We start from the raw sequence: 24,935 nt of genomic DNA on the forward strand, positions 1-24,935 counted from the left end.
AAAATGGATGAATCCAGGTTCTGATTAGGGATGCAATGATCCAATACTCAGAATAGGTATTTGCTCCGATACTGACATTTTCTGCGGATCGGTATCGGTCAGATGAGACTGATCCAAATACGATATTGTGCATATACTATGTGTTATTGTTGAGCCCCACAAAAGGCACAAAAACATTTTAAAGCACCAAAACATTCTCGTGCAATATATTTCAAGTGTTCTGAAGCCTTTCCATAGTTCAATGTGAGGTAAAGATTAATTTAAGTCATTAAATTCAAGTTCACCTAAACTTTTGTTTCTGCTGCGGCTGTCTGTCATCCTCCATTCAGCAATCAAACTGCGTGTTGCATTCGGTTAAAGTCAAAATGATGAAACTCTCTTCAAGAGCGCACAGTAACTGAGGTCTAAAATTGTTCAAAGAAAAGGCTCAAAGTAACGCACACATTTAATACACTATGTATTAATATCTCTTCCCTTTGTACTAGTGATGTCCGGTTCGTGAGTGGATCTTTCGACTTAACCGGTTCTTCTTAGTAAACCAGTTCACCAAATCGGACTGAATTGTTTGAAACGTTTCGTGTCTCCAGTAAACATTACTCCACAAATTACTTAAGTTATTCATTTTTTTAATGTGGTTGACACTCCCTTTGAGTCAAAATAAACCAATATCCCATTTTTTTTTTTTTTCAATCAGTGTGTGACTGGAGCAATGAAGCTAAAAATTCAGCTTTGAAAGTCAGCATTGATTGTTCCCAGAGATGTATAAAGTACTAGAGACCCAGACTTGAGTAAAAGTACAAGTGCTCTATCAAAAAAGTGACTTGAGTAGAAGTTGAAGTGCTCTTTAAGCACCACACTTAAGTAGAAGTACTAAAGTATTCAACATTTTTTGTACTTAAGTACAAGTAGTCTATTTTAAAATTTACTACTCAAGTACTGAAAGTAAAAGTACAAGTATTGTGTTATGTAGTTATTAAAGAAAGTACTCAAAAGTTTGAACATATTGTTTTTATCATTTCAAATGATTACCCTTAAGGACAATCACAATTCCTTTGACTATAACTTTTTGTAAACAAAAAAAATATTAAAGGGTTAGTTCGCCCAATTTGCAAAATTACGTCATTAATAACTTACCCACATGTTGTTTCAAACCCGCAAGACCTTCAGCATTGTCTTCTCTTCCGTGTTTGTTGTAAAACAGTTCAAAACAAAGCAGTTTGTCATATCCGGTTCGCGAATGAATCATTCGATGTAATCGGATCTTCTTGAAACAGTTCACCAAATCAAACTGAATCGTTTTAAACGGTTTGCATCTCCAATAAGCATTAATCCACAAATGACTTAAGCTGTTAACTTGTTTAATGTGGCTGACACTCCCTCTGAGTTAAAACAAACTAATATCCCGGAGTTATTCATGTACTCAAACAGTACACTGACTGAACTGATGTGAAGAGAGAACTGAAGATGAACACCGAGCCGAGCCAGATAACGAACAACAGACTGACTCGTTCACGAGTCAAGAACCGTTTCTGTCAGAAGCGTCCGATTCGAGAACCGAGGAGCTGATTATACTGCGCATGTGTGATTCAGCCTGAAGCAAACCGACACACAGAGCATCTGACTCTGAACCAAACTGATTCTTTTGGTGATTGATTCTGAACTGATTCTGTGCTAATGTTATGAGCTCCAGGTAAACCGTAGGCTTGCAGTCAATGCCAATGATGCCATTACGTAGAGCGCAAAAGAACCTGTGAACTGTTTTCTTCAATGAGTTTATTGAATCAATTATCAGAAAGAACTACTGGTGATTCGAAAACTGATGCAACCTGTTCTTGACTCGTAAACGAGTCATTATCTGGCTCGGCTCGGTGTTCATCTCTCTCTTCACAGCAGTTCAGTCAGCACGCGCAGTCTTCGCTCAATGATGTGCCAGCTTCATCAAACCTGCCATCTACAGTTCTGGCAGTGGTAATGTGGGTTTGTAATGGAATGATTCGTAACATTTTTATAATTGTAACGAGTAACGATGCAGCACATTAAAAAAATATCGGAGTAAAAGTATTAAACTCATCAAAATATGTACTGAAGTAAAAGTGGAAGTAGAAGAAAAAAAATAATACTCTAGTAAAGTACAGTATTGTAAAGTAAAGTAAATCCTTTTAGTACTTAAGTACAGTAGTGAAATAATTCTACTTCGTTACTATACATATCTGATTGTTCCTAATAAACTGTTTAACTGCACTCCCAAGTGAATATAAAATTATTTAGTGGGATAATTAAATGTATACTAAAACTACAAACAAAAATATATACATTTATTTTGTGCTTGTATTCTTTTAAGTCTTTCCTCTCAGTCACACACCTGACTAAATGGCTCATTATGCGGGCCTTTGTCTTCTCAGGTGTAAATCACAATGATATTCACGATAGTTGACACCTACTCGCATGACTTTTACTAATTTAAATCAATATATTGTTTTCTGTGAGTGAGTGAACAAGATGATTTTCACATAATTTAGAAAGAAAAATTCTAGGCTACAAGATGCAGTTCTCAAAAGTCCCGGGAACCAATGTTCTGTATGTGTTTTATGGCCTTATTCAAGGGATTTACAATTTTTAGTTTTTCCACTAACCACGCATAACACTGATTTCTCAAAAACACAATCATGTACATGCTGCTCTCATATTATTATAGCCCAGATTGTGCTGATTACAGTGATATTAGACTTTAGATGTTTATAAGCAACTGAAAACAGCACAAATGTAAGGGCATGACAAAATTTCTCCAGGCCCCCAAAATACTCTTAGACCTCAGAGGGTTAAAATAAACTTATGAAAAATTATTTTATTTTTTGTAGGTCACAGTCACTTGGCTATTTAATTTTTATTTGATACTAATTTAATATTATAATCTTATCAGTTAGCGTTTTTATGTTTGGTTACTTGTGGAAAATTAGCATCCCTTGTTCAAAGAAGTATTTTTCACTGTGCCTCACCTGCGTCTCAGGGGTGATCGACTTCGCCTTCTGGGTGAGGAGCGAGACTGTCGACGTGATACAGACCTACGTCTGAGTGGTGAAGAGCTCACTTTGCGCCGTGCAGGACTCGTTTCCCGCGATCTCCCAGCTCCATCCACACGAGGACGCTTCCTAAGAGACATGAAGCGGAGTTGAAAATCATGGCAAAAACATTATGCGATTTAAATTTTTCCTCTCTCTTTGGAGTCTTAAAAGCTCTTGGTGCATAAAGATCTGTACAGTTGCAAAGACTAAAGTCTCCAATCCAAAGAGATATTCTTTATAAAAAGTTAAAACTAGTCCACACCCTCCTAAAATGACTCATTTAAACACACCCCCACGTCTAAGTCATTGTGTGGGAAGATTTGCATAACACCACCAGTGATGCGTGGGTTGATCCAAAATGAGCGGGTGCTTGCGGTCACCCGCAGTTACGAGTCACTATCGAAATATTTTTAATGATATTCAGGTCGCGGTCGGTCGGGTCGTTTGAAATAAAGATGCCAATTAAACCTTTGTAATTTATATAGTACTAGACACAATTTTGAAATACACTGGCCTACACTTTATTGGCTGAATAACTGGCACGAATAGAGTGACCACCTGTCCCACTTTACTTTGTAAAGCAATTTTACCCTTTGTCCCAGATCACGCAAATTAAGCATCTGTCCCGCTTTTTCATTCGACCCTCCCTAATAAATACACGGATACGTACTGTTAACTTATGTCCAACAGTTAAGAGGAGAGCAATAAAAGCATTAGTCGATAGGCTGAGTCGTACGTCAATCAAACTGTTGACTGGCGCAGGAATGTCTCCTCAACATACAACAATCTCAAATTGGAGAGCACCCGCGCTGCTCGGTCAGGTTAAGCAGCCATTGCCAGTGTGGCCACGAAAAAGAAAAAATACACTTTCAATAGCCAATGGACCACAAAACTCTTGGTTAAGACCTGTAGATGGCGAAGCGGAGAGACCTTTTTGGTCAGATTTTCTGTGGGACATGGTGGAGAATACGACGTTAAGCGACATGTGGCATGAGAGTACCACAGAAAAAAAGCACATCATCAAGAAACGGGGTGGGGGGGGGGGTATGGTTTGGTATGGCACAGTGATTAACCAGAAAAAAAAAAAAAGGCACGTCATGCCGAAAAGGTTTCCGACCCCTGGGATAATTCTTTAACAAACAACCCCAAGTATGCATGTGCTGCATTCAATCAGTCATCACAACATTACTACACACTAGTGTTGTCAAAAGACCTGGTACTTCGGTACCAAGTCAGTATTAAAAAAAATTTAATGTGTCGGTACCAGGGTTTCTTTAAGTACCGGTAGTACCCAGGTCCCGTTCAAACCCGGTTCAGCACTATGATTTCCGCAAAGCAGAAAACGAGGACGGAATCTCAAAATCCAGTCATGAAAATGAAACTTACATTTTAATATGGACAGTCATGGAATTTGTCAAAGTTAGCATAAATTAATCAAATCAAATCTCCATATCGACCAGTATCTGTAAATGTTAAGCCGCAAAAGTTGTTTGAAATATGAATCCGTGTTCTGCGCGTCTCTGTGTGAATTAATGAATGGCAGTAACCTGCGGGTTTGTTTACTACATAGACTGAAGCGCTTGACTAATGCATTAATTTCAGCATCTGAGCTTCAGAGTTCTCTCTCCATCAAGCAATCTGAACTTTTCAGTTCATCTCAATGGACGCACAGAGCACCTGCATTTGATGCTCTGTAAACTCTTTTTGAAGGCGCACGACTCAAAGTCGCTTTACTGATAGCGCTGTTTCGCACGCATGCAAAGAGAGAGAGAGCGAGAGAGTCTTACCATGCTGAATCGACAAGCTATATGCAAACTATTCTTTGTTGTCTTCTGTCAAAATAATGGAGTTCATTTAGAATTATTCATATTCATTTTCGACCAAGCAGAAGACATACCAGTTTCTTCGTTAGTGGGCGGAGCTAATGCGGAAATGGCAATTTCATTGGCTGGCGCTGAATAGTACCGTGCATGTTTTGATTTCAGCAAATCAGTTTGACCGAACGCAGTCAACATGATTAATATTCATGAACCCAGCAGCTCATCAATTCATAGTGCATTGTATATACATTAGTATGATAGTAGAATTAGTAGTAGTATTATCTTTTAATAATAATAAATATGATCTATTACTATTTTCTTTTTTTTACAGAAACCCTCAATGACCAAAAATATCTTAAGCATCACCTCCAGTCTTAAGTTCAGTTAAAATGACAAATATGCATTCATTAGGCCTAAAAGTTTTACAATAAAGGCATTGTGCTAGAAATATTACTATTATTTAGTAAGATGTATGCGATACTGCTACTACTATTGAAAAATTTTACAAAACTTTATTATAATTATTATAACTTTATATCATTCAGTACAAATGACACAGTTGTGAACGAGTGTGAAATACTGGCTAACGTTGCTTTTTCCTATCACTTGCATAAAAAATTATATATGTGTTTCGAGGGAATTGGTTAATTTCTTGATTGCCGTTTTGACTATCTGCTTGCATTTTTTATTCATGTTTGGTATCCTAATTCTCTTCAAAAGGCTATTTTCCCAGATTTGATCAGTTACTGGAAAATGTTATATTATATTTATGTTATTTTGTTTTAAGGAGTTAACAATGGCCCTTATCAACCTTGATTTTCATATTTCAACACATTTTGACAGTTAAAATTTGGGTGGGTTTTTGTGAGCTTTTGGGCTGAAAATCGTCCATCCAATGGCTAATGAACATTTAATTTCACAAACCTTAAACTTCCTTGAATCCAGTCTGAGATCTTGTGAAGTGTGCATTTTTATCCAGTATGATTGCGTGTTTTCTGTGTGATAGTCGGCTTTATGCAGCGCTTTATGCATTTGCCCACTGCCATATTCATGTCATTGTCTCTTTGTGCTAGATGTAAAATGGGTGTTACTTTGGCTTAATTTGAAAGATATGATTCCAAATGCACACAAACTTGCTTTGTTGGATACAGCATTTACTCCTTGTTTAACTATATATTTATTAAATATTTGTGAAAAAAAATGTTGTCATCTAAAGTATGCTTATTTTACACATTATTTAATCCATTGTCAAATGATTTCAAATATATATATATATATATATATATATATATATATATATATATATATATATATATATCTATATCTATATCTATATCTATATATCTATATCTATATCTATATATATCTATATCTATATATATATATATATATATCTATATCTATATATATATCTATATCTATATATATCTATATCTATATCTATATATATATATCTATATCTATATCTATATATATATATATATATATATATATATCTATATCTATATATATATATATATATGCTGCTTACCGGGATAGTTCACCCAAAAATGAAAATTCAGTCATTATTTTTACCCTCACAAGGCTCGAAATTGCATATGCTCCCATAATTTAATCCGTATTTAATATGTTTATGGGAGCATTAGTGTGAGCGGATACACTCAAAAAAATTTACTTTCACCTTTGCCAATTTTACTTAATCCGTTCATGTTATGATTACTTAAAACAATTTATTTAACAATTTGAACTTGATTTAATCTAGTTCATTCAACAAAAAAGTGGGTATTGTCAGCTTTACTTAAAAATTATTTGTTCAGCCAACATAACATTGTTGCGTAAAAGTAATGGATTAATGAAACCAACACAGACTTGCATCTCATTGGCTCAGGATTTTGTAGTGTATTATGGGTAATTGTTATTCTGTCACCCTCTTGCAGAAGTGTAGCACTATTAGATAGGTAGATGAGTAATAAAATGCCCAATTTTATTGCAATGAACTTCTGATAAATTTTAGAACAAAATCAAATAAACAAACAGTTTGAAATGTTGCTCTGTGTTTCAAATATGTTTGTGATATAATTGATAAGCTGTAATTAAAAAAAGGTCTATATAAAGAGTTTTATTAATCAGCTGCACGCAGCCGCAGACTAATGTAAAGGGGTGGCATTCCTAAAATGGCATTATTCAAATTTTTTGTAATCATTATTTAAAATGTTCAGGTACAATTAACTCAATTGTTGTTTGTTGACTCTATTAAGTAGGGGTGTCACGATTTCGATTTATCGAAATTAAGTCACAAGTCTCGAACTTCGAATTAAAAAATGGAATCGTCGATGCTGCCACGCCCCCATGTTGTATGACGGCAAATCAATGAAAAAAATAACAGAGCATTCAACTGATGCTGGCGCGCGCGCTATATGGCTTCCGCGAGAGGAAAACTGAATCGGATGCGAAGAAACGGGAGCCCGCGAGCTCATTTCAAACTCTCGCGCGCGCATGCTCATTCCCCACATCCTCGCGCTCGATCATCTCACCTCTGCTCGCGCGAACAATTTTATTTTTGTCAGTCGTGGGGTGGGGCTTGCTGTTTTAGTTGTTATCTCAAATGTCATTGGTTATTCCCTCTTTTCCTAAAGTCAGTTTTCGACGCCTGTTAGAAAATGAGTAATAATTCACTTGACTTGACCCATGACTTCATCAGTGGACCAGATACATGCGAGTAATCATTTCTTTTGCTTGTTTAATTTATTTTTGTCTTTAATGTAATTTAATGCATTGTTTATAGAGTAGATCTTTTGTAGATACTTGATTAACTGGAATTCTTCTGATTGCTAGTGATTGCAGTCTTGTAATAAGAGATACACATATTTTACAGACTGTAATGATGCACGCACACACACACACATACATTATATATATATATATATATATATATATATATATATATATATATATATATATATAAATAAATCTAAATGAATGACAGTGAAGTGTTTAACAAGTGTTTTATCTTTAATCTTTTAAATAGATACATCGTAATATTTGAAGGTTAGTTTAGTCATTTTTTATTGTTTTTGTTTGTTTTGTTATGAACTTGAATGTCATCTTTCGTGACTGCACTTACAAAAGAGAAACTGGATGGCAGTTTATTTTAAGTTTTCAATTGACTAAAGATATAAGTTATTGTTACATTATGTTGTTAATAAAAGTTTTAAATTTGACAGTGTAATGTGGTACATTGCAAACAAAGGTCAGATATTATATTACATAAAAGTCTAGTTTGAAAAATGACAATCTGTGCTTTAAAGAGAATAAATGTAAAAATCGAGAATCGAATCGAACCGTGACCTTAGAATCGAAAATGCAATCGAATCGAGGATTTGGAGAATCGTGACACCCCTACTATTAAGGTTTGTTAAGTTTACTTAAACTTACTTTGTAAAATGAACTTAAATATTAAAAACACTGTCCAAAACATTGCAAATTAGTTGGGCTGACACTATTAAATTAAGCTGTGCCCAACCCTAGTAAATAAGTTGAATCAACCTTAATAAATTAAGTTGACCCAACATAAGCACATTACATTGGAGTAACAAAATTGCATAGTGCTGAAATAAGGCAAATTAATCATGTGGAAATCATTTCCATGATTTGTTTATGTTCGTTCAAGGAGTTATTTTTTTGAGTGTATAATTGCTGTAGTGCAACTGGTTTTCATTTCTCTAAAAACTTTCACAATTAAGTGCCTTGTGTGTGCTAATGCGGTGACCAGTCTGCCGTTCTATCAAACGTTACATAAATTCATTTTTACATTCTTAAATTTAATGCAGATTTTAGATTAACAGATTAAATATTAGGCTAGCAGTCAATCACTCAGTCACTGCTGGTGATAGTTGTGAATGTGGTGAATGTTGATCCACCAGCCAAAAAGAAGGTGTTCCGTTTTCAGAGAGAATTGCTGAAACTCTGGATTGCTGAAATTGTTCAAATGCAGAGTTTCAAATAACTTTCAGCAGTCAATTGCAAATACTTAAACTAATAACAAAACATACTTACAGTAGCTGATTCAGAAGTGGCAGATTGTCGTAGCAAAATCAGAATTACCTCTTCTCTTATGTTCACGAAGCGGTCATCCTTAAAATGTTCTGCTGTTCTGTTGCAAGTAATCTTAAAGCTTCCTAAATGCATCTACTTTCGTAAGGCCAAAATAAGGGCTTTTGCTTTCGCCTAGAAACACACAGCATCTTCCTGACAAGACTGTTCAACACTAACTACAGTTACTGAAACCACACCTTCTTTCTTTGCTGAACATTTGGGTGGCATTGAGCAAATATTCCACATCGGGACGTAGACGTGGGGGAGTATTTGAATGAGCCGTTTTAGGAGGGTGTGGCAGAGTCTTAAAGCGCTATATAAATAAAGGTGACTTGACTTATATTTCTGCTCTGTCCATGCAATAAATATGCAGCTTTTGACTGGTCAGGTAAGTTAAGCTACTTCACTTTAGTTTTACTGGCCACAATCCTGAGGAGAAATCACACATCAGCTGTGTCAGAGACTAACGGAGCGCAAGCGCAATCCTCTGACGGTCACAGGTTGTAAACAGTGGAGCGTGTGAAGAATAGATGTAGGCAAAAGCACTGTTCAAGGTCTCCATTAATTTGTGCGTGTAGTAATTTAATATGTATATATTTTGAAAGCATTGAATCGCTATAGAAATAACGATTCATTTGATTCTTAGCATTTTAAATCGATTACTGTCTGAGATCGGCGATTCATGATTCAAAAATTGATGCATTGATGCATATGTATCGTAAGGATTTGTAAGTGATGCATCAAGAAAACGAGTGAATCGTTACACCCCTAGTCAAACAAAAAGGACAGGTAACAAGTAACAAAGTAGTGCATGACAAAAATAAATGCTGTTTTATTAAAGAAATGTAATAATATAAATTAAAATATAGGCCTAATATGTGATAATATTGACATTTTGCATATTAATCCATGTAGCCTAGCTCACTAAAATAGGCTACCACTTTTAATGCTTCGATGCAAAGTAAACCACAATTTCTTTAGAATAATATAACACAATTCTTATTATATAAATACTGCACACCTATTAAAAAATGGTGAATATCATTAGTAGATTTCATTTAAAGTCCAACAGCTTAACACTAATATTGGACATAAACAAACAACAAATATAAATTATTCAAAACAGGTAAGTACTATTTGGAGTAAAGTTCAACTGAACTGATGCATCAGTCATACAGCACTCCGGACCGTGCACCCCATGACAAGCCTGACACACCCCCACAGAAACAAAAATGAGTTGCAGTCTAACATAACTGTGGCATTAAACTCCGTTAGTGAGGGCTCGTTTAAAATTTTGCACATATATAGGCTGTTCAGATTACCTGTTCAAGTCCAATGAAATACCTTATATCTACAGATGATGTACGTCTGTTTGTGGATTTGTGGTGACTTCTTCACCAGCTACAAGCGCGTGTGTGTGAAATGTTCTGCTGAAGTAAAATAGCTGGGCAGTGTGATAGCCGAATTATAATAGGCCGTCTAATAAAAATAAAAATTATTACTATTATAATTGAATACATTAATAGGAGAATGAGACCAATATCGTCTTGACTATCGACAGAGAAATCTGCTATCGTTGATATGTCTGTCTGTTGTCGATACACAATACCAACATCTATCGGCACAACCCTATGGTGAACATGTCTTGGTCCTACACCTTCCACAGAATAAATACATTAAGCCCACTTAATGAATGCTTTTGGGATGTAAAGAGACCTTAAACCAGCATAACAAAAAATGTTTCTGAAGACAATCACCTATTGCACCTTTAAGTTAACTGATTTTCTATAGATTCTGTCAACTCAAATCTGCAGACAACTACTGTGAACTTCTCCAGAATGTAAATCAGTTAAAATCGTGGCAAAAATTGGGTAGTGTATTCCAGCTAGGGATGCACAATCATGATTTTTCTTGGCCGATTCCGATACCGATTTTTTTACTAGCAAACTGGCCGATTCCGATTTCCGATTTTTTGTTTATCTTTAAGCAACAAACAAGAAGGAAAGTGTGCATAAACAAGTTGTTTATTTGTTATTCAATAGGCCAAACTGGCTTTTGGCTATTGAAAACAATAACCCTAACCATCTGAAATTAACAGCAGTAACTGCACAGCAAGTAGACTACATTCAATACATACACAGATGGTACAGACATCAGCATTTAGCTTTTGCTTTTGAATTGGGTTGAAACTACATAGAACTGGCCTTAAATTAAAAGATTAACTTCAGCATTCAGTATTTGTTTTAGTTTTAAATTTGGTAAAAAAAAAAAAAAAGCTTTACCAGTGAGACTGAAAAAAGTATGCTATACAAGTAAATTATTCCAAAATGTTACAATCAAATAATGTTGGTGCCAATAAAACAGATGCAAAGGGTTTCATTCGTCCAAAAAAAATAATAATAATAAATATAAGGTTAGTGATTCATATATTTTTTTTTTTTACTTGAGCCATTGAAAAATAAATAACTATTAAACTATTAAAAAATTATATAGTTGTGAATCATTACCCATAGATGTTTTAATTGGATGAATGAAAGACTTTTTCACTAAGTCTATGTATTTTTAAGGTAAAATAAAAATAATCCTCCTATACAAAACTGACATTCACTTCTGTCTTTTCAAAAGTGTATGCAGGTTATACTTTATACAAAAAAAAAAAAAGCATTTCAGTTTTGTCAGTTTGGTCCGTTTCGTTTCTCATCCAACACGTGAGAAGTTGATCTGAACATCTCTTCACTGTCTACTACTCATGTGCAGTGCACGGACCGGTACAGTATACGCTCGCGCAGCTCTAGTGCTTGCAGAAAAGGCGCTCAGTACAACAACGCTTCCTGCTATCTGTGCCTCAGACATGTAGCTCTGCACTTCCAGCAATGATCAGCTGCCCGTGTCCTGTGCACAGATTTCTAAATACTTCCATAAAAATTACAAGATAGCAAATGATTTCAATGTAGTCTGTGCACGCGGCCGCACTTCCGGAAAAATCGGCCAGAAAAATACCAAAAACCGATTTATGGCCGGTCAACCGGTGCATCCCTAATTCCAGCCATAAGTGACTATAGGTAAGTTGACATCCATTTATAAGAGGCTTTATAATGAGGTTAGTTTCTGTGTTCAACCCTGTGAATGAAAATTTGTATCTGTTTAATTTGATTTTTAAATGTGTTACTTAGCTGAACATGGACTAGTCTAGATGTTGCAGTGTGTTTAAATGACACTTTATTATGAATATATAACTAAACAAATTGAATGCCTTTTTTTGTGATTGACTTTGTACATTTTAAAAAAAATATATATATATCATTCTTTAAAGGGTACATAACATACACAGTTTCATCTAATCTCATGTTAATTTTGAATACCTATAGAGTAGTACTGCATCCTTCATATCTCTAAAGTCTTTAGTTTTATGATATTTATAAAAGAAAATTAGCTTTCCGAATATCTCTGGAGAAAGCCAAGCTCCTGGAGGTATGCCATCACTGAAATGACGAAAACACACAAAAGCACTTGCTACACTCTGTAGCTGCCCTGGAAAAACAAACTCCATCCACTGTTCATGTAACGCTGGGTTCTTTGGGAAGCTGAACACTGTAAACTTTCCCTCACATCCAAAAACACACTTAATTTGGAGAAATTCTCGAACAAATTCTACGCAACGCCTAAGATTTCCCAATGAAGCGTGTTGATTTGCACAGTCTCGCTCTCCTCTGGTCGGCGTGTGCGCTTTTCCAAGGGAAATGCTCATATAAGGAGTTCCACCATCGTCTACGTCATTAGATCCACAATCGAAAAAAAATATGCCGAAACTTGTACCAACCTGGAAATAGGATTTTTGGCACACAAATTCACTGTCATTCGTCCAAATTGTTTTTTTTAAACTTTGGCCATGCAGCTCTGCATAGGATTTCTTCAAGAATGACTCCAAGTAAGTGCATTTTTGGATGTGAGGAAAAGTTTACCGTGTTCAGCTTCCCCAAGAACCCATCGTTACATGAACAGTGGATGCAGTTTGTTTTTCCGGGGCAGCAATGGAGTGTATCAATTGCCTTTGTGTGCTCTGGTCATTTGAGTGACGAATGTTTTATAAACAAGGCCCTAGTCGATGCTGAATTTGCACATCGTTTGCTATAAAAACATTGAGCCGTCAATGTCATAAAAGACCCCATTCATGTTACAACTGCATCAGATTTCTGTATTTTCTTGGAAATCAGCACATAAGGGAATATGCTAATGGAAGCGACACAAAACATCAGCATTATAGCTCTGCTCACAGCACGCCTCCAGGAGCTCAGCTTTTTCCAGAAAGAATCGGAAAGCTGTATTTTTCTTTTATAAATATAATAAAACTAAAGACTTGCTGGATATATGAAGGATGCAGTACCACTCTATAGGTACTCAAGATTAAAGGTACAATTTGTAAGATATTTGCAGTAAAATATCCAAAAACCACTAGGCTAGTGTTATATATTTTTTCCAGCTGATTACTTAAAATATCTCTAATGTTAAATCATGTAAATCATGAGACAATTCCCATTCTAAACAGTGACACGGGGCAGTGTAGTAGCCTGTCAATGATGCTAGTTACCCTTTGTTACCGCCTTTACTGACGTAGAAACCACATGACAACAGTGTCATGGACAAATGCAGAAGTAGCTTCGCGACAAACTTCAACTAGAAAGAGATGCTGATCTTGCTTGTTTTACTCGACAGGTGAGTTGTTTGTTACTCGACGCATCTGATCGCGTCTTTGCATTGACTTAGTATGTAATCTACTAGCACAAATTTTGAACTCGCGTTAAATCCATGATTTCCGTCTGATTGATGGCCGTCAGCGGTTGGGTAGAAGACAACAAATCCCATCCTTCCACGCTCCTTCTTAGCGTCATCAAACCACGTGATTGTTATGGTTTTGGTAGTGTGCCCTCTCATGGCAGGTCCTACAAACTGTACCTTTAACATGAGATTAGGTGAAACTGTATTTTATGTACCCTTTTTGCATTATTGACACACTGTTTTGCTAATGAATGTTGTTCAGTTGCTTTGACGCAATGCATTTTGTTTAAAGCACTATATAAATGTGCCTTGACAAAAAAAAAAAAAAAAAAAAAAAAATATTCACTGTACTGTACAGAATGCTTTGTGTGGGGGGGGGGCACAGTGGTTGACCAGAAGAATTAAAGATGGCATGTCATGCCAAAAAGGATGCCGACCCCAAACAGCGGTCATTATTGCGAATATTGTCTATTTCATAATCTAACGATTATAACATCTGCGATTGTGAACGTGATTTTGCATAGCTTATCAGAGAACTACTGCTCGGTGTAGTAAATGCTGCTTCCCCTGAAAACAGGTGATGATTATTTACTACTAATCACATAACCAACTTTACTGACAAAATGTGCATGACAATCGCAATTAATCCTGCAACCCTAGTACCCATTAAGCACAGCCTGACTTTTTGCATTTAATGATGGATATCTTAATTTAAATGCTTTTGTCATTTAAAATAATATTTTTTTGTAGAGATTAATCTTTTAATTTAACATAACCTGTTGTACTGAAACCAATATCTTGTGCTCAAATAATTACTCAATGTAGATTTTGGTGAGCTTAATAGGTACGTCTAATTTGTAGTTGTGGTGCTCATTAATTTTTGGTTGGTGCTCCTAAAATGTTGCTGGTGCTCCAAACGTTTTAAAGTTGGGAGCTCCAGTGCTACCAAATAAAAAAAAAGTTCATTCGAGCCCTGCCTCATGTTGTTCCAAACTTGAATGACATTTTCTGTGGAACAAAAGATGCTCAGAATAAAACTGGACCCTACTTTTCAAAATAACTGTTTGCTACAGAAGAAAGTCAGGTTCAACAGGTTTGGCACAACATGAGGGTAGATAAATGAAGAAAAAATGTTAATTAAATATTTAATGGTGTGTTGATGTGTACCTGGAAGGGGAATCTCTCCGGTGCTCATTTGAGCGACTTCGTCCTCTTTTGGCTGGTGACCTGTTTCTAGATGGTGAGTGGCTCAGTTTGGAACTCCGGTCTGCAGAACCCGATGGGGGATGGTTGGGCTGGCGGTCCCCATGGAGAGGGGAAGAACTGCGTCGACGTGGAGGGCTAAGAGCTCGACGTTGATGAGGAGACCGATTCTCTTTCCCAGATGAGGTGTCTTTGGATGAAGACTTTCCAGGCCTTTTTTCTCTGTCTGCCTCCGAACGACATACCCGGGCATCTTTAGAGTGAGATCGTCGATCTCGGGACTGGCTGTTGTGCCCTCGTGTGTCTGATCTCTGTGCAACTTGTTCCCGCTTCTCAGTTACATGAGGAGAGGAACGCCGTTCAGAACGACCCTTCTGGTCTGATTTTCTCTCCGCAGACCGTCTTCTTGTAGACGGAGACTGGGACTTCCTCACACACTCCCTCGATTTGTCCCTGCTCTGGGAACGTTTTTTTTCTTTGGACCTGCTACGCTCCTTAATCTCTTTCACAGTTTTGTTAATTCGTTCAAGTTTAGCATCCCTACAAACTCTCTCAAGAGAGCGGCTGCGTCGTTTTACACTTGGTTTGCTGGTGTCCATTGAATCCCGTCTGGATCTACCGGCCCGGCTTTTCTGGTCCCTAGGTGAGCGGGTTCTGCCCCCACTGCTTCTTTGCTGTTGCTCCCCATTGCGTGCCCTCTGTCCCTCTCCATCCTCTTCTGAGCCGGAATTGTAACCTTGTAGAATCAGGCCCATTCCTGATTGAACCTTCCCCTCCATCAGTTGGCTGTCCAGCTCAGCTTTAATCAGTGCTCTTTGTTTCTCCAGGTCTTCAAGAAGTGCCTTATCATCCAGGGTTGCACTGCCCAGTGATGGCGGGCCATCCTCGGCCTTCCTGTTGATGGCCCCAGAGAGTGAAGAGGATGGCTCCTCTTTGCGCCTGTGCTTCTTATGTTTATGTCTATGTTTCCGTTTGCGGTCCTTATCATCCTCAGACACATGTTTGCGTTTTTTGTGCTTACTACGGTGCTTATGTTTCTTTTTCTTGTGTTTGCTGCCACTGCTGTGATGTTTGGAACTGCTGTCCTGCTTCTCTCCATTCACCTCCACTTCTTCCTCACCTTCTTCATCCTCTCCAGACATGTCACTGTTTTCATCCCCATTACCACTCTTCTCTGGACTCTGCAAATCCTCTGGCCTGTAAACATAAATAACATTAGCATATTAACATGCAGAACCAGTAAAACGTAACAAAAAGAAAGGGTCACATTTCAGTTTTTCCTCATCAGATACATTTTAAACACAATATTTTATTTCGTTTTGCACTTATTTAGGCACCAAATAACATTTTTTTGATTTTGTTATGCTTTCAAGGCAACATGGTGTTCTTCAGAAGTACAAAAATACCAACCATATAACTCACCAACAAATTTATCTGGGTAACATTAGGTCTGTTTAGGGACTAGGGACGACTAGTTATAATTATGTATTTATTTTTATTTATTATAATTAAATTATTTTATGATCTAATTAACATAGACATTTTCTAAATTTCGATAGATAACGAACTAATTAAGCGTTTTGACAATGTCATATGAAAATTAACGGATATTTTAACAAAGAACCTAACAAAATAAAGTGTTTAAACACCGGATATGTTATGCCACAGCTCAAAGTTTGTAAAACTAAAGAGTTCACAAAACCAACGGAAATCACCTCTAACAAATGAATCTTGACAACTGACTGCTTTAGCATTAGCACACTAACACTAGCCGAGGAGAAAAATAGAGAGCAAAATCTTTAAAGTTAACTATGGGAACAACACAAACTTGACCACAGCTGTCCCTTTTCCCTAAACACCACCATACATGCTCTAAAATACGATGTTGATGGGGTACAACGCACGTGCTCTTACCCGGTTTTTACCCTCTTGCTCCGTAAATCCATTTCTACGTCGGCCATTTTGTTTCAGCAGTGGCTCGCGGTCTTCTTCTTCTGCAGTGAGATTATGAGAAAGACCAGAGAGAAGAGCAGAGCGTGTGCTCTCTAGTGCCCGTTTAAACAACTGCAGAGAACTTATATAAAAGGCAAACGTATCATACGTTTAATAAAATTAAAAATAATTGTAATAGCGTTTTGCTTTGCTATTTGATTTTAATTAGTCTTGTTGTGTGACAAAAGTACAAATAATCACACCTAGTATCAATTAATATTAAGTTAGAAAAGATGCATTAATAAAAATTGTACAATAATTATCCAAATTTTGTTTAAAATATTGAAAAATAGTAAAGGGAGTACAGCATGTCACTCATATGGAGGACTGAGAGAGCCACTTAAAAATAAATAAGAATGAAATAAACAGTTTTAAATGTGTCCATTTATTTATACATTAAAACATTTTTTTTTTATTAAACTACATTTAAAAATAATTAAATATACATCTTTAAATATGTCTATTAATTTGTCAATGTAAAAGTTTTCTATTTATAAAACATTTTATGTTTGAATTATTAAATCAATAAATTTTGATTTATTGTGGCACTCTCCGTCCTCCATACACCTCCATACACTCTATACACACGGAGATGGGCAATGTTTTAATTAAATGTATTTAAATTGGGTATTTTATTATTTTTGAGTATTTTGTCATTTATATTTTGATGGACAACAAAAAAAAAAAAATCTAAGCTGATTTGTAATAAATACTTTGAGAGACCGTATTTTGTATTAATTAGGCATACACTAAATAGTTTTCACTTCATTTACAAATTAAGATAAAAAATAAAATAAAATAAAAAAAACACTGAATCCTTCCGTGCACCTTAAAGAGTCTTTTTTTTTTTTTCAACATAGTTACTCAAATATAGCTCTATGTAAAAGCACAATGTGTCTAGTTTTTATTAATCGACTTGCTGTGTGGATAGTCTGGTGTAGAGTTCTGCATGGAACTGTTTTCTTAATGATGCTCCTGCTGGATTTCTGACCATTACTGCCCCACTTCTGCAAAGATTTTTTTGTGTCAACACCCTACTACTTGCTCCCACAAGCATCGAATTGTATATAATTTTGGTATGTATAATTTGTGCATTAGGGAACCTCTAAATCACTATTGAAGGAGCACTCATTATTTACTTTCACTTTCAATTTTGAGTTCACATGCACTCTTTTAAAGGAAGCACATCTTGCAAGATAAGATATTTGTCAAAGAGCTCAGGATCTGTTGAGCAGCAAATCCTCCAGTATGGCCTGTCAGTCATCTCTCCTTACTCTCGACCCATGATCAGTCAAGCTTGTGTTGGATGCAGGGTGAAAAGTCAGTGTTTTTCCAAAATAGATAGACTGCTTTTAAACTGTTGCCCAGGCTTGATTTTTCCCGTGGGTTAACAAATAGGCTATAGCATACTTTTCTTTAACCATACAGAAAAAAAAAAAAAAAACTTTATTAAGTATTAATAGTTTTTTTTTTTTTTTTTTTTTTTTTTTTTTTTTTTTTGGGTTAACAGTTAAACAGTCAATAATAGCATCCCTGTTTGGAACAAAAAGAAAATAAATTTCTGATGAAATTCAAGAGCTTTATGTCCCTCTACAGCTTGGGCACTTGGAACGTTGATGCTGGAGGGCCGGTGAGCCTGCAGAGTTTAGTTCCAGTCCTAATCAAACACACCTGAACAAGCTAATCAAGGTCTTCAGGATATAGGTAGTTTTTTTTTTTTTTTTTTAGGATTGGAAATAAACTCTGCAGGGACACCGGCCCTCCAGGATCAACATTCCCTACACCTGCTCAACAGACAGCCATGCAATTTACGCATTCAAGGTCCTGGGCTGCGTTCCCCGAAAACGCTGTCTCTTAGGGCACTAGGAAGACTCCAAAGGTAGGCTATGTTTTAACTAAAGGTACACCTGTTCTAGCCATATTCCCTTAGGAGGCTGCTTAAGATAAACATCCTTATGTGCGACGATACAGTGGAGGTGGTGCTGAATTATTTGACATCGATGCCTTGAGAATCGATCATTCATTCTATACAGGGGCTGCCACTGCGTTATGTTAGAATGTGCTGTTCTTAATAAATAAAGTGTTGATTTTAAATAAAGACAAAAAACTCTATACTGTTAGGATGCAGCGAACTTGCAAAAATTTGACTTTTGCTTTACAACACATCACCCCAGGGAATAAAACCAAGTAAGAAAATTTTATAACCAGAACTACTCCCAGTGGTCACCAAATAAATTACAAGGGGAAAAATATGAGAAACTGCTTAATAATTTAACAGCTTTTAAAAGAAAAGAGAGAAAGAAAAAAATCACTTTGTGCCTACACAAGTGCAACAAAAAAAATATTTAGGTAACAGTGCTCATTTATTCCACAACCAGGGTTGACTGCCCAACAGCTGCATCACATATTGGTGTAAATCGCTCATTTATTTTATTGGATGAGCTATTCAATAAAAGCACAACACAGGAAACATAATCAACATATATGGCTGAGAGAAAAAAAAGAGAGCAAAGAGAGCTGAATTTTAGGGGCTAGGGGTTAGCTCCGTCGAGTTTGTCTTTTTTTTTTTCTTTTTTTTTTTTTTTATGAAGATAAATAAATTATAATATAGAGCCAAACTCGATAGAGCTACTCCCTCACCCCCCAAATTCACTGACACCCCAGAGTTTTCTTCAGTGTGTGTGCTTGCTGAATGAACTCCCTCATCATAAGCAACAAAGTGCAGATGCACTGTATGTATGGTGTAAGTTGAGAGACTAATTTATCATAGAGTATGTACAGCTTCATTGATTATAACATGAGTTTTGACTGCTTAAACTCTGGCTATAGCATGAAGTAAGTGATAAAATTCATGTGAATGTTCTTTGCTGGCTTTCTCCATAATTTAATTGCTGTTTGAATAACTGGAAATTAAAGTAATACTTAATAACTTAGAATGTTTTTATTAAATTGTCATCACTTTAAATACAAATTAAGTTGTATATATTTAGGTCATGAAATATTTCATGACACCATATCTGGTAGGCTACTTGTCTAAACAGATGAGATTATGATGTGTGTAGTTATTGGAATACACTATCATTAGGCTACTTTTGGACACTTAATTAACTGATATTGAATAAACTTATATTAGGTTAATTTATTAGGTTTCCTCAACAATAACGAGGACTAGACAAGACAAAAAAGAGAGGGAAAAATATATATGTATATGTTTATATGTATAAGTCACTAAACTAATTGACACTAATGTCAGTGAATTTACCTGTGATAAATGCAGTTACAATATCTAAAATATAATACGATTTAGAACAACATGATTTTAAATTTCCTCTGCAGCATCAGTCCAAGATTGTGTACAAATGCAAACATTAAACATCATAGAGTCATTGTGATGTATGCATATAAATAATAATGTTTCATTAGCTTTCTTAGGTATTTATGTGATCAATAGTCTGTTCATAATCATATTGCTTATCTATTGCACAACACACAAATATGTTGGAACTGATACAAAGCATTAGAGCAGTGAAAATAGTTTTATAAACAGCCAGAGTAAATACTGCACACAGATTGCACATGTTTGTTGATTATCATTAAAAAATTTTTTTTTTAAATTTTAATCATGTTTCATTAAAGCACTAACTACTGATATTGTGTTTTACTGTAACTTCCTCTTCTTGTACAGTAAATTAATAGTAAATACTCACCAGCAAAGACAACCATTGCATATTTTATTAATTGTTTTATTAAAACCATACAAACATTTGTTGTAATCTGATATAAAAAAAAGAGCATTTAGACTTTGTTCCCAGTCTAAGGGTGCTAGGCATCGTGATTCTATTTTGATCACGTCTGAATGTAAGACAGGGCAAAGGGATTCCTTTTTAATAGAGTAGGATACCTGATGCCACCTAAACTCTTAACTAGTCTACATAATGAATACGTATTTACAAGAATAAAAACAATGTAATAACTATTAAAAAACAACATTTCTCAATGCCTTACCAACAAAATGTGATGTTCAATGTAACGTGAAGTCACGGGACTCTTTCAATAGACAACTTATTTCTCTCCAATTCCTATAAAAAAAAAATGGCAGTGTCTCTTTTGTATGGACAACATGGTAAGGCACATACCTTAAGCTCGAAGCCTCTAGTCCTTTCAAAGAGTAATAGGTCATACCAGTTCTATGTTTAAAACAAAAGAAATATTCAGATGCACAACTACATATTTTCAAAAAACCATACAGAAACAAACAGAACCTAATTATTACACTGTACATATGCATGTAGAAACTGTAGTTTAGTTTTAATACTGCTAAAAAGTGTCTTTGCTCTAGTGGAGCTTGATGTGTCTTGGTGTTTATAATTTTCCTTATTCAGAAATGGGGAAAGTAGAGGTTTTTATAGATAAGCAGACACTCTCTCACTATAGATTCACTGCACCGCTGTAACAAAAACACCACACATCTGACTGATATAAACCAGATAACAAATAAAATTACTAATATATTTGGATCAATTTAAACATGACTTGATACCATTGCTTCAACATATTTTGGCCACAAATAAAAAAAATTGTGCAATGAGCAACATGTTGAGATTTTTCTCTTTTTGTCAATGCACTGCTAAACACCAACACCAGTCACTAACAATATAATCAAAATAATGCAAAATGTAAATTTTGCAATATAAAAAATGAAGAAAAACATTTATTTACAAGGATACAGTAAATATAATAAAGAGATTAAATGATCAACTCTAGCATTTTGCGCTACACTTATCATACCCTTGCACAACAAAATGGTCCATTTTATTTGCAATGTTGGGGGAAAAAAAATGGTCAATTTATTAAGACTTACATGATCATTGCAACATTGTTGATATAAGACATTTAAAATACATTTAGATATTTTAATCAAAATATGACACTTGGGCCTGTTAAGAGTGATATTAAACCCTGTTTAGACCTGATGACAGTTAAGTCTGTGCATATTCACACATTCTTTGTAGTATGCAATGCCCTCAACAATAAAGATACATAATACCATGAGTTAACCTACTTAGTTAAGTGAACACTGTTTACACTTAATAAGAAAATGATCATGCACTTGTACCAATAATGTACAACAAAACATAAAAATATCAACAACACAGAGAATACTGATTCAAAGTGATAAAAAGAAGACCAGTGTCTCCATCTGTCATTGTCATATAACAGTATAAAAGAAGGGTTTTTAAAATAGCCTCTATTCCAGAAATGTCTCTAGGAAGATGAGAAAGATTTAAGATTGTGTACCATCTCTTTGTCAACATCGCCTAATAATCTATTTTAATGAGTATAAAGCAATAACTTATTTTCTTATCCCACATCTTTACATTACATACATAAGTCTGTTAAATTTGTCTTTTCTACAACAATTTCGGGGATTGCACAGATTACTGCATAATAGCCAGAAATTTGCTTTCTTCTGCGAGGGTGGTGAGGAGAGAGCTCATGTCACCGATAGCCATGTTGTTAGTTCCTGGATGAAATGGAGCTAAAACACGAGGAGTAGACAGCTGAGAGAAAGTTCCAGACAGACCCTGGAAAAAACTGGGACTGATAATGTCAGACACCACACTACCCTGCTCAGAACCATCCTCAAGGATGGAACAAATATCTAAACCAAAATTATCTAAGACACCTCGACTTTCTTCTACTGTACTGGTCACCTGATCAATCCCAGGGGACAGAAGGGCCTCAGAAGGTGTTTCTGTCTCAGCTTTCAAGGACTCCATTAGACCTGACTGTGCTGTGTTATGAGAAGATGAAGTTTTGGACGTGTGAAAACAATCAGCAATAAACACAGGCTTTTGTTGCTGGATAGAAGTGTTGGAATGAATGTGATCATCTGCATCAAGCTTCAGTCCTGAAACCTGATTTACAAGAGAGTGATTGGTTACATTTCTCAAACTTTGCTGCTGGAATGAATGTGCGTTATGACCATTGATATCCTGCTGAATGAAGTAGGTTTGTGTGTGATTTAAGTTTCTATTGCCACTATTGACAGGTGGTTGAGTCATAGGAGGTTGGGGTTGGTGAGGCAGTAGTGTTTCTGGAGACAAGCTGTTGTTAGATGGACTTTGCAACAAAAGATTGCTGCTGATTTGATGTGTTACTGTTTGATTTTCCGTGAGGTTGGTTTGGGTTATAGTTGTCTGTTGGGTACAGCTACGATGGAGGGGGCCCAAAGAGATTTGAGAGAAGTCTGGTTGACCAAAGTTGTTGCGCCTTGATTCCATTTTCCAGGTTGAAGAAGACTCAGTCTTAATGCTTGGATTCGTCCTGGACTGTTGTTGGGATGGCTTTGCAATATGTTGATGTTGCTCTGGATATATGCACCTGTAGTTCATACCTGCCATGTGTTGGACACCATCTCTACAAAGTGTTGAGTGTTGATCCATGAACTCTGTATGCATTTGTTGCTGCACAACCATGTTTCCAAAGCGACCAAAGGCGTTGCTCACAATGCCATTCTGGTCTGACAATCTTCTGCACCTCTGCTGCCTGAGAGTAGAAACATCAGCACTACCAGAGGTCACTTCATTCCACTGGATAGGCTTTATATCTTTACTATTGCTTTCCCCTTCTGACTCTTCCTGTTGCTGTTGTGGGTTGAGGAAGTTCTGGACATCTGCAGTACCCTGGTTAAAACTGGATCTATGGGGACTGGAATCACTGTTATGGCTGTGATCTGATTTTTGATCTTGGGAATGAAGATACTGCACAAAATCATCCGGCAGAATTTCCAAGTCCTCAAGTGCTGATTGCTCCACAATGCTGGGAGGTGAATGAAGACTCCTCTGAAAGATGTAGTTCTGTAAGCTCAGACTGTTATCTTCTCTATCTAAATAATAATTACCAGCAATATGGGGCAGAAAATTCATGTTATTTAAACTGCTGAAACGCTGTAACTGTGGCAAGCCAAAAGTACTAGCATCCCATGTACGCACAGGGTCACTAGCTCTTCGATCATTATTCCCTGGACCTTCAACGGGGTACAGTCCCCTTCGTTGATACAGTGCTTGACTCCCATGTAAGTTATGCGTACCATCACTACAGCGACGTGGCCTGACCAGAGGTGGTAGTGTAAGTTGGCCCATGTTCTGTTTATCTTCCATCAAAGCCAGACGTGTCTTTAGTCTCATGTGCTCCATGTTTGGCAAGGGTGTGGGAGGAGGCCCACCTGTAGCAGCGGCATACTTGGCCTTCAGGTGATAGTGTTGAGCTGGAGTGAGGTTCAGACCACCTCTTGCCTCCAATCCATGTCCTCCGATACCTCCTCTTCCAATGTATACCATCCCACCTGAACTTCCTCCACCTCCACATTGGCTGGCTTCACTGGAGCGTCGTGAGGCATCAGTAGATATAGGATCATAAGAGTCAGTGGCACTGAGATTGTGAATACGCCGATGGAGGCTGTGCTCAGACTGTGAGGCCTGGCTAGAACGGCGGCTGGAGAAGCAGGGGGAGATGCCAGAGGATCGACGACTGCTGCTCAGGTAGGCCGAGCTGGTGTTGCTGCCACTGCTGTCGCGGCGCTCACACAGCAAATTTAGCACTGTCAGCTCTGTGTTGGATGGCTCAGGACATGGAGGAGGCTTGGGGACCCCCACAGAACTACTCCTACCAAGGCATGAACCTAATGATGAGAGATACTCTTATTAGGAGAAGTTAATTTTATCATTATGATGCCATTATAGTCATAATTAGTAATTAATGGGTAAGTTCATCCAAAAATTAAACTAAATGTTTTGTACCATGCCCAAACATGATTGTACCCCCTCTCCACTCCCCTGCTAGCCTGCATTCATATTGCACTTTCCAGGCCTGAGTAGGTCTTTATGATGCAACAATTTGTAAGAAAACTGGACTGAAAGCGCTCTCACTCAGCATCAAAGAATACATCGTAATGTATACTCTGTGTCTTATTACTTTGAGCCAT

At 36.5% G+C, this 24,935-nt stretch overlaps 2 protein-coding genes across 3 annotated transcripts in view; both read right to left on the reverse strand.

The window, feature by feature from the left end:
• The window catches only part of LOC113066062 (serine/threonine-protein kinase PRP4 homolog), a 116,903-nt gene extending 99,895 nt beyond the window's left edge, over positions 1–17,008 (reverse strand). The window contains exons 1-3 of the mRNA XM_026237666.1: positions 16,871–17,008; positions 14,921–16,153; positions 2,997–3,149 (exon numbers count right to left, since the gene is read on the reverse strand). Coding sequence (XP_026093451.1) covers positions 2,997–3,149; positions 14,921–16,153; positions 16,871–16,917 — 1,433 coding nt within the window. The 5' untranslated portion in view covers positions 16,918–17,008. The remainder of the gene's footprint in view (positions 1–2,996; positions 3,150–14,920; positions 16,154–16,870) is intronic.
• A 3,667-nt stretch (positions 17,009–20,675) lies between these two features.
• The window catches only part of LOC113066065 (transcriptional activator GLI3), a 302,707-nt gene continuing 298,447 nt past the window's right edge, over positions 20,676–24,935 (reverse strand). The window contains exons 15-16 of one of the 2 annotated variants that reach the window (XR_003279117.1): positions 21,085–24,632; positions 20,676–21,027 (exon numbers count right to left, since the gene is read on the reverse strand). Coding sequence is in view for 1 of the 2 variants with exons in the window: in XM_026237669.1 (XP_026093454.1) it covers positions 22,387–24,632 (2,246 nt within the window). In the remaining variant the exon portion in view is untranslated. Of the gene's footprint in view, positions 24,633–24,935 lie in introns of both variants that reach the window. The other variant, XM_026237669.1, reaches the window with a different exon arrangement.

The sequence above is a fragment of the Carassius auratus genome, chromosome 49 (genome assembly GCF_003368295.1).
Source record: "Carassius auratus strain Wakin chromosome 49, ASM336829v1, whole genome shotgun sequence".
Classification (NCBI taxonomy): domain Eukaryota; kingdom Metazoa; phylum Chordata; class Actinopteri; order Cypriniformes; family Cyprinidae; genus Carassius; species Carassius auratus.